At 26.0% G+C, this 11,881-nt stretch overlaps 1 protein-coding gene across 1 annotated transcript; it reads right to left on the bottom strand.

Annotated features, from left to right (window-relative positions):
• Positions 1 to 4,077: 4,077 nt before the first annotated feature.
• LOC105650794 (protein CYSTEINE-RICH TRANSMEMBRANE MODULE 13) lies at positions 4,078 to 5,979 on the bottom strand. The gene is made up of 3 exons (XM_012237751.4): positions 5,790 to 5,979; positions 5,291 to 5,483; positions 4,078 to 4,353 (listed from the first exon to the last, which is right to left on the bottom strand). The coding sequence occupies exons 1-3, from the start codon at positions 5,839 to 5,841 to the stop codon at positions 4,308 to 4,310; spliced, it is 291 nt and encodes a 96-aa protein (XP_012093141.1). The 5' UTR covers positions 5,842 to 5,979; the 3' UTR covers positions 4,078 to 4,307.
• Between the last annotated feature and the right edge of the window lie 5,902 nt (positions 5,980 to 11,881).

The following is an 11,881-nucleotide window of genomic DNA, read 5'->3' as shown; positions in this document are numbered from 1 at the left end:
CCCTCTATTATATTTAAACAAAGAAAATTAAATTTGCACAAAGATTAAACACGTAGTTTAATTGTAATTTCTTTCATTTTATTTTCTAATTTATCCTTAAAGCACTTTTAACTTCTACTCAAGTTTTTATGCAAGCTCACTCATGCATGAGAGAGAAGAAGGATGCATTAAATTTTTGAAAGAATAAATAATTCCCTCAACTTCCACAAGATGGCTTCAAAAAAATGTTGAATAGCTCACAACTTCAATCAAATATTTCTTCCGTCCCATTTTGTTTTGCTTGTTATTCCTTTTTTGGACATCCCAAAATATTTGCAAAGTTTCCAAATTTAGATATGTAGACAATTATGTTTCTTATAATAACCTTTATGATTGTTCATTAAATGAAGGACTTTTATTAATATCTTAATGAGTTAAGAGTAAAAAAAGAGCAAAATAATGTTTGTTGATTAAATTCTTAATATGCATGTTTTATCAAACCATGCAAATAAAATGGGACGGAGGGAGTAATTCAAAGATTAAGATGTTTCCATCAATACACTTTGATCTCGACATTATCCCAGCAAAATTCACCTGCAACTGAAAAAGATGTGTCACTATAATGTATCCTTAGATCTGAATTCTTTCCCCATTGAGAAACTACTGCTTCTATAGACAATCAAATCATACAACATCCAGCAATATTCTAGACACAATAAAAAAAAAAAGTAAATAAAAGAAAAAACATTACTCAAGAAGTTAAAAATTATGTTCATAAAATGTTGTTTACTGACATCGAAAAGAAAGTGTCAAATGCATACAGTATTCAAAACAAGTTGCAAACAACTTTTCTATTTCTGCAAAGTCCATTTCTCTATTGTTTGTTTTTGCTTTATGTTTCAACTAGTTGTGTGTATGTATGAGTGAATCATGCTTATTTACACAGAAAACCTACTTTGAAAATTAAAAACATGTTAAAACTAGTGCATAGGTATGTCAACTATTCTTGCAATGTTTGTTCCTAAAAACTGTGAATGAATACAATTTTTGCAACCATTTGAAATTGTTATTTAATCATATCAATGCTCCTATTACTAAATAGTGCACGTTAACTAATCGAGAGGGGATTGAAATTACAAATAAATATTCTTCGGTAATATAGGTGCATTAAATTACTATCTAATTTTTTTGTCTGTCACTATCTTCACACTTAAAACTTTACTTAGAAATCAAATAAAGACAATATGAACTATTTGCTTTGACATGTTTCTCTAAACTATCATATTAAATAAATTTCTCTATATAAATCGAATACTCAAAAAAGAAAATTTATCTATTTAAATAAACTAGAGTGAAATAGAATGGAGTGAGTAATATTAATGAATTATATTTTTTTAAAAAAAATATCATATTTTAGAATTATCAAATTTTTTTTGGAAAATAATAATTAACAAATAAAACCAAAAAAAACTTAACAAATAACACATACACTTACCCAATATATGACTTAGGATTCAAAAAATTAAGAGGAAAAAAAATGGAGTAGGAACATGAGTAAAAAATAGCTAATTTATGATTCAAAAGATCAAGAGAAAACTCCTTACTTGAAATAAATGAATTCCACCACATTTGTAATTAAGGGAGAAAAACTCAAAATCGACATTTTAGTTTAATGTACTCTGTAAATTTATAATTTTAGTTCAATTTCCCCAAGAATTTGTAATTTTAGCTCAATTTGAACACAAATTAGTCATTGAAAAGCTTTTTGATATGAGCTTAGGATCCGTCTAAATTACAAGTTTAAGAATCAAATTGGACTTTATTTACAAAGAAATTTATTGAGTTGCCATTGTCAACATGTGTATAAAGATAATGACAATAGTGTAAATAGTACTTCATTCGTCTCAAAAATTATAGTCTCAGTTCTTTTAGACAATTTAAGAATAGCTAGTTAAACCGGTTTAATCATTTTTTTTTATTTTTTTCCATTTATATTCTTAAAGATCCCAAAAAGTGTATATTAATAATTTCTTAGACTTTTCAAAATAGAATGAATGGTTAGTATGTCAAAATTTCGGAATTAATTATCGTAAGATTTTTTTCTCTATATACAACAAATTCAATCAATATTATTAACTATTGGCACGGATTATTATAAAAGAAGATTGTGGGAAAGCGAGAAGTGAGTACTACTATTTTGGAATATCCAAAAAGAAAACTAAAACCATAATTTTAGGATAGATGAAGTATTATTATTTAAGGCTTTTTCTTTACAAATTTGCCAATATTTAGATCTCTTTTATTTTATATTAAATAGAGAAATAAATTATAACCTCATTTATAATTCTTATAACTAATTAATTATTGAAAAAAAAAAGACTAATCATAGATTTTCCCTTTTATCATTCATCGGAAAAACAAGAATTTTTTTTTATTATAACTAATTAAATTTATATTGGTCGAACTGATAAAATTGAAACGCTAATTATATCTTTATTTTTCTTTTGGAAAAATATGAATCTTTTATTGATATTGAAAAAAGAAATACATATTTCATATAAAAATAAAAATAAAGTATAAAAACATACCAAAAAAAAAAACTCAAATACAAAATTAGATTTAATTTCTTTCAATAATCTCCAACCATATTAATTTGACCTAATGGTAGGGAAAAATCTGGGAATTGGAAAAAAAAATTGTTTTTTTAAATAATTTGATCTAATGGCATTATTGATGATAAGTGTTGAGTTTTAGTGGTTGCATGTTTTGATTTGGTGGAATATTTCTTTGAAATGAAATTTTACTGTTCACTGTACCCCCCCATCTGCCATACACCAGGCGGTATATGAATTTTGAAATTCATATTCAATAAAATTTGTGAAAATATGACAGAAAATGTTCAATTTTCCCTCTGAATTTGTTTAGGGATCAAAAAATCAGATTTTACTTTTAAGTCATTTAGCCTCTAAACTTATTAAAAATGATTAAAAATGTTATATTTAACTTTTTAGACCTATTTAAACTTATTTTAAAATTTTTACAAATTAATAAACTAATTCAATTTAACTGGATTGACTTATATATATATATATATATATATATATTCTAACAATACGCTTTTGAATTAAAGTTTTAAATTTAGTATAAATAAAATTATATTAAATATGAAAAATACATAAATTTCATATCAATTTTAAAACATTTAAATATATATAATATAAATTTAATATTTTCGATATGAAAAATATATGGATTTCATATCAATTTTAAAATATTTAAATATATATATATATATAAAACTTAAAATCATCGTTCAAAGTAAAGCATGTATCATATATGATTTCCTTTTAATTCATATTTAATTAATTTTAATCTTAAATGTTTATATATACAAAAAAGAATCAACTGCTAAACTAATCCAAAATCTTAAATAAGATCTTTTCAATTATTTTAAACTTCACAAGTTAAATAGGCTAAAACAGTCAAAAAAAAGACCTTTTTGATCCCACTTAATAAGTTTAGAGGCTAAATGGATCTTTATTCCAATAATAAATTTGAAGAATATGACTATCAATAAAAATAAAATCCGCAATAAATAATTTGATATAATCTCACAAATCCATGATTTTGCATTAGAAGTCATTGAGGAGTGGGCAAGTCCTGATCAGTAGTCATCCATTAATTATTCCTTACGACCTATAAACATACTGACCACTAACCACTAAGTTGAAGTTGACAATGGAACTTTCCACTTCACCAGTAATCAATCAAATCATCAAGTTGTGGGTTCCATATCAAAATTCCATTTCTTTCTAATAATTCATTCCCTCACATCAACAATTGCATAAAAGCTTTTGTCCAAAGCCACAATATAAACCAAACTCGAACTCTAAAAGACAAATATTCCTCTTTAATACAACCTTTTAGGTAAAGCCAAATCCCACCCTTTTTTCAACTAAGCACTATCTTAATACTTAATTATAATATCAGAAAGAAACATAACCTTTGTAAGAAAAATAACCTCTACAAAGCAAAATCAGAATCTTTCCACAAAGCAAAATCAATGAACCCACATGTAGCACAAAGGGTAAAGATCCATGAGCACAAGAAAAGGTTATGTACTTCCACTTGAAAGAAAAAGAGGTTCAAATTATTTGTGCGAGATGAACACTAACAGAAAATACAAAATTAAAAAAGAAAAACTAGACATGAGAGATTTTAAAGGCAATAAAATAATATTAAACATCCTCAAAATACACCCTACTAAAGATTCAATTTCAAATCACAATTTTCTGTTGAATCTCACTCTTAAAGCTTTCTCCTCATTATTAAAAGCAAGCATCTAGCAGGCAGCAACAGCAAAGAGCAGCCAAACTGCACATGTGAAAAAAGCATAATTAGACAACCAATTAAAACATATTCTTATTGTAATTCAGTAAAACTAACACAAAAACAAAATAATGGAATTCCAAATCAAAAATCTAAATTATGTAGTGTTTGATTACAAAAGCTGGCAGAATAAACAGGGCAGGTTGGCTGGCATCATTTGCATAAATAGCCTTAAAAACAAACTCAACAGCTGCAAAACTCATGTGAAAGAAAATGGCATTTTGTCTCTATGCAAGTCATTCATCCCCTCAATGTACCTAGCCAAAAATTATCATCAACTAGATAAACTACCTTCCAAACAGTACAGCTAGCCTTTAACTTAACCAGATACTTAGACATGGATAGCAAGTCTTGATTGAAATATCAAGTGAACTTAAATCAGTGAGCCACGTAGAATAATACCCAAATTCAGAAAAAGTGAGAAAAGAAAAAATCAAGCAAAGAAATTCATGTTCTGCTTTTAGTCTTATATCATAGTTTAAGAACTATGATTATCCAGAAGTCCAAAACTTTTCTTGTACTCTGTACTTGGAAATGAAATACAGATAAATAGGACCAGTTTATGACAATGGTGCCCATACAGTGCCTACCCAAACCTTATAAACATCTGGATTTTGTTTTTACCTCGAAATCCACAACAATTTTTAATGACCAAAATACCCCTACACAGTTACCCATGTAGATATTGATAAAAAAACATAGACTTTGACCAAAAGTAACCAAACACAAATATCCTTTTACCACTAAGCCAATTCGTTCTTGACTCGAACCAAACAAGATTATCACAGATCTGAATAATCTAATTCTAATCTGGGATGAACAATTAGACATTCAGAATTAATATATATATATATATATATATATATATATAGAGAGAGAGAGAGAGAGAGAGAGAGAGAGAAAGATAGAAGCAGGTATATACCATCCTTCCAAGCAACCAGGGCCGCTGCTTTGTTGTTGAGGAGGTGGTTGACCATACTGAGGGGCATAAGCAGGAGGAGGAGGAGGATAACCCTGAGGAGGATATCCCTGAGGAGGATAACCCTGAGGATATCCTTGTGGGGGATATCCGGGTGGTGGATAAGCGTCTTTTGGATATCCTTCAGGTGGATAACCTATGCACAAAAAACCCATAAAATCAGAACCATCAAAACAGAAACTAATCAAGAACACCAGATCTAAGTAGATCCCATCAAACAAAACAAAACAAAACCCATATATCCCTCATGACTCAAATACAATAATTCGACATAAAAACCCCAAAAAAACCCACAAAAATAATTAAATCGAAGAATCTACTAAACCCAGTTAAATGCAAGTTAATCAAAACCAAACCCCAAATTTAAAGAAAAAAATAAGACCCAGAAATACTTTTTATTTGAAATCCAAACGAAGAAACGAAAATTGAAAAGGGTTTGTACCTTGAGGAGGAGGAACACCAACAGGAGGCTGTTGTTGGTTATAATAGCTCATTCTCTATTATAATGGATTTTTGCTTTAGATGAGAGAGATCTAATTCTCAGAGCTTTCTGTTGTATGAAGTCTGCGAGATTTTTCTTTTTGAAAAGCTGTATCGGGGAGTTTAGAAAGTAGTGGATGATTTTATAGGAGAAAGACTTGTTTTTATAGGAACATACGAGACTAGAGTAAAGCAAGGCAGCTATGACCAATGCGGGTTTTCTTAATTTTTGTTAGTGATGCTATCAAAAAAAAAAAAAAATTGTTAGTGATTAATTAATTATATTATACTAATAATTAGTATATATTAGTATATTTCTCTTTTTCCCTTTTACTATAGTTTTACTTCTTTACGTATGAATTCGATTGCGAGAGGTCAGCAGTTGTGGGTGTCATTTGGATTATTGCTGTGTCTTTAATTTTAGTAAATATCCGACCAATTAATTAATTAAATATTAAATAAGTGCAAAAAATACTTTTTTATTATCCAATTAATTTTTTAAAAAAAGTACCATATATAATACCTTTTTTTTCAATATGTACATGTATATCTGTAATTAATATATATTTTAGTATACTTTAGTTTAAAAAAGGAAAATACGTCTTACCCAAAAAAAAAAAAAAGAAAATACGATATCTCTACACGCTTATTACGCGGTTGTATTATTGTCTTTATGGAAAATGCCCGCATGCACCCCCTATAGGTTCACCAAATCAACAAATAAATTCCATTTTAAACTACTCCATTGCTACGCAAGTATGCTGCTCAATTCGCAATTGACAGTCTGGACAGGTGAAAAGAATTTTCGAGTTTGATTATTTCGTAAACGTATTACAAAAACATTATAAAAACTATTATCGGTAATTTATAAAAGAAAAAAGTATTCCATTACTTTTATGACTCATCTATCCTTTTGTTTCCACTAAGTTAAAAATACCTGACACCATCATTTTTATCATATTAATTTGATATGTGTATGAATTTATACATTAAGGTTTTGTTTATTTCTGTAAAATAACTTGTAAAAAAATATTTTTTACGATTTTTCGTTATTTGAGACGCTTAGAAAAATAAGTTAACAAAAAGTATTTTTCTGCTCATAGGAAAATTAAATCATTTTTAAAGAAAACAACTTCTCGTTTTCGAGAGAGTAAAATATTTTTCGGAAATTGGCAAACCTTATAAATTCATATTTTTTAATTTATTAATTATCATAATTACTATCACCAGTCACTATTTACCACCGACCACTACCACGGGCCATCGGCGGCTTTTTTATAATTTATATATTTTTTACATTCTTTTCATATTTAACAATAAAATTTTATAAAATTTCTATTATTATTAAAGTTTTTTATGGTCTTATGAGATAAAACCAAACAACGGAAAATAAGTTATTTGGAAAATATTTTTCAAGGAAAATGTTTTTCATGAAAATATTTTTCAGTAAGTTAGTTATTTTACGGAAACAAATAGTGTTCAAATATAATTATTGCTTTTATAAATTCTTTTGCTAAAAAGTACTATTAATTATTATTTATAGAGCAATTTTATTATCTTTCTCTTTTGTTTTTCTATACACCAATTAAATTAAAATTAAATCTTGCTTGTGCAGTATCAATTCATTAAAGAGTAAAATGCTTATAGCAAATATTTATTTTATTTATAACAATCAAATTTTCGATTATACTTAAAAAAGAATAGTGCAGCATCACTCATTTCAACTATGTTTTATTTATAATTATAATTCAATAAAGTTTTTCTTATAATTATAAAAATTGAATTTTCGACTTTACTTAAAAAAAAGAGAAGAGTGCGGATCACGATGATTGATATTTTTGTTTCCCTGATTAATAACCAAACTTATCTTTTTAGGAGAGAGTGCAAGAATATACTTATGGCTTATCCACTAATCATTATACACTTTTATTTGTAGACGATGAACTCCAACTTTGGCATCAACTCTCTATGCTTTTCCTTTTTTAAGTTCTCTATATTCAAGTTAAATTGCACTTGCTTCTATAAATGGGTGACTACATAATTTAATCAATGAATTTTTAGTATAGTTTTCCAAATAATAATTTTTACATTTTTTTTATTATCTAATAACATTTTAATCGATATAATTTTATAAGATAAGATATTTTATATTTTGTCAAAATTATTAAAGTATTTTCAATGGTAATATGGATTGCGGCCGATGTGTCATTTATATTTATGGAATAGAATGTGTGAATTGTGATGTAACTGAATGTCTATTTATAGATATTAAATTTTAAAAATATCTATGCAATGCATGAATTTCACTCACATCCTCTTTATTTCTTTTTTTTTTTTCCTAAATCCACAATTTAATATACCGTCAATCACTATAAAGTAATAAATGTCCACATTTATAAGAAACCGTCTAGAAATAGAAGGTGTGTTAGATAATACCTATTTATTTATAAGAGTATTTTTTTTAAAATATTTTTTCAATTTTTTATGTGGCAATTAAATAAGGGCAATCTGTATTAACATAAATGCTCTTATAGTATAGATAACAAATATATTCTATTTCTATTTTATCTGTGCATTCTATTAAAAAGAAAAAAAAATACCATCTACGAATTTTCTAAAAGGAAAAACATGGGAAATTTATTTTTTTTTCTAATTTAACGGACCCATCATAACTCAACAAGTTGAGAAATTATTGTATTTTTAGTAAATAATTATTTTTTAAAAAAAATAAACAATTATTTAGTCTCTCAAGTCTGATTATAATTATAACTTTATTCCTCTTATTTAATAAATAAGTCTCTAATATTTACATCTATTAGATTATTCAGTCATTTCGTCTAAAAAGTGTCATTTTAAGAAATAATTATTTTGTAATTTTTGATTGTCTAATCATTCACATTTAATATAGGACGATAAAATAATTTAAGAGAACTAAGTTTTAGAAACTAATTAGTGCATTTACTAAAGATGAAAGTATAATTATAATCAAATTTGAGAGGTTAAATAATGATTTACTTTTTTTAAGAAAAAATAGTTATTATTATTATTATTATTATTTTTTTTTTTTTTTGAGTATTGAAGATGGGAAATTCCAATCTAGCGGCTAGACGCGCATTGCTATAATTCCTAGTTGGCGAAAAAATATCATAACCTAAGCATTATAACTGGCTTCGGTTACTTCCACACTAAGGAATATCCAACCTTCTAAAAACAATTCCATGACATAAGCGTTATACAGTAAATCGTAGTTTCCTAAAAATAAAAATAAATAAATAAATAAATATTGGCCGGCAATCGCACAACCCAGCAGCCACAAGTGTTGAGGCATGTATTTATTTATTCATTGTCTTGTTTGGATTTATTATATGCTTATTTTCTGAATTGATTGGGATTTGAGTTTTGTTAGGTTTTGAAACATATAAGGGTTTTCAATTCTTGTTAGAGAAATTGTTTTAAAATTTCAATTGTTATCTTTAGGTATCACTTGTTTTTCACAACTTATAATGCACCGACTACTTGTTATAGTCACTCTTTTTTTTTTTTTTTTAATGTAATTGATTACATTGATTAGATTCTTTGTGATATGATAAAAATATAATATATTCCGATTAAAAAAAAGTTATTAAGAAAAAAATAAATATATTAGGTGCTTTTTATTGTAAAGATTATAATATGAATGTAAACATAATGAATGAATATTTATAAAAAAAATTATTAAAATAAAGTTCAAAACAAAATTTGATAATTAAAATAAGATGAAAAATAAAATAATAATTACTCAAGTAAAATAATATCTTGAAGATTAAGAAGTAAAACGACATGAGAAAAGCTTTTGACGTAAAATAATAATAAATGCTATGGTCAAAGAAGAAAAAAAAATTTAGAGTGATATTTTTTTTATAAGAATTAAATATATGTATTAATAATCTACAATAAAGTGGTTATTTAATGAGATTTGTAATTGAGTTCTAATTATGATTCCCAAATAATCTATAATTAAGTTATTCCTTTGTAAATCTTGGAATGCAATAATTAAATTAAATAATAAATATAAATTGTTTAATTGTTTTAATTGACTCGTATTTATTATTTTCCTCAAATGATTTGCTATAATCTATAATTAAGTTATTCATAAATAATCTATAATTAAGTTATTCCTCGTAAATCTTGTGTTCTACTATTGAAGATAGTAGAAATGAATTTAAATAATAAATATAAATATTTTAATTGTTTTAATGGAATTGTATTTATTATTTTCCTCGAATGATTTGCTGTAAGATTTATTTAAAATATGTTAGTTGTAGATATGAATTTATCATTTATTATTTAATCATTTTATTAATAGTTTTATTTGAATAGCATTAGATTGTTCAGTAACTTAAATTGATATAAAATAATTAATTCTTTTGCAATAAGATAGTTTACTAGTTAATATTATACCATATACTTTCTTATTTTATCCAATCAATTCTTCTATCATTGCCATATTTAATATATATTATTTATTATATAATATAATTTATTATTTTATCCAATAGAATTTATATTTAAATAGGAAACTAGGATAATCGATCAAAATTAAATCATTTTTATTTTTTTAATCTATAAAATTAAAATCCTTAAAGATATTATATTCTTACCATATTTAATATATAACTTAGTATATAATAAAATTTCTTGTTTTAACTAATAGAATTTAAATTTAAATAGAAAATTAATACAATCAATCAAAATTAAATTATATTTATTTTTCAATAATAAAATTAAAATTATTGAATATTATATTTTCGGCATATTTATTATATACCTTATATAGTATATCATATGCTTACTTGTTTATCCAATAGAATTTAAATTTAAAAAGAAAATCAATATAATTAATCAAAATTAGATTATCATTATTTTTCTATCAATAAAATTAAAATCCTTAATGTTATTGTTATCAATTGATAAACTTAGTAGAGACATTTATGGCATATCAATGTTCTCCTCCCAGTTCATTTATACATATGGCCAAGTTTATTTCTAAAAAATAATTTATTTTTTGAAAAAGATTTTACAAAAAGATTTTCTTGAAAAATATTTTCGTGCTAACTCATATTTCATTGTATAGTTGCAATTTGAAAATTAATTAAAAGATATTTAAAATTGATATTTATAAGTGTAAAAAAATATTTTCAATTATAAAGATTTCATTTCTTACACAACTTTAGATATTAAATATAAAAATATATAAAAATGATAAATTACAATAGTTGTCCATAATCAATAGCAGTGGCCAGCGTCCAATATTTACCTGTGACAAGTTATCACTAACGTAATAAATATGTATATAATTTTTTTTAAAAGGATAAAAACCAATCACATTAAGAAAATAAGAACGAAATACAATTATAAATAAAAACTCATTGTTTGAGACTAATATACCGGTAAAAGGCTCTTCCTAGAATATAAGCCTCAACATTAGCCCGTCGTCTTAGCTAGGCATGGCCATATTGCGGTTCCGGGAACCGGAACCGTCGGTTCGAACCGGCCCGGAACCGCAACCGGAACCGGTGAGAACCGGAACCGGGACGAACCGGAACCGGAACCGGAAAATTCCGGTTCGGTTCCGGTTCCAGCAAATGTGGAACCAGAACCGGCGGTTCCATAGAACCGGTCGGAACCGGAATGGAACCGCCGGTTCTCCGGCCGGTTAGAACCGCCGGTTCGAACCGGTTCGAACCGGCGGTTCTAGCCGTTGTAACTGTCAGATTTTTGTTTTTTTTTTTTTTTTTTTTTTTAAATTTGTTGTTAAATGTCTTAATTACCCCTCCCAACTGTCATAAACGGCTACATAACGGTTAGTTTGAAGGGTATTTTTGGAAAAATGAATTTTTGGATTTATTATAAATACCTCATTTTATTTACAAATTCATTACAAAAAAATCTCAACTCTCTCTACTTACTCTCTCTACAATATACTACACTCTCTACTTACTCTCTCTACAATATACTACACTCTACTCTATATTATTCATTTATTTTTCTCTACTCAACATTTATCTCTTATTA

Source organism: Jatropha curcas, chromosome 6, assembly GCF_041381405.1.
Source record: "Jatropha curcas cultivar XTBG-Jc1 chromosome 6, XTBG_Jcur_1.0, whole genome shotgun sequence".
Lineage (NCBI taxonomy): Eukaryota > Viridiplantae > Streptophyta > Magnoliopsida > Malpighiales > Euphorbiaceae > Jatropha > Jatropha curcas.
Note: the sequence above shows the minus strand (reverse complement) of the source record. Positions and strands in the feature narration are given on the sequence as shown.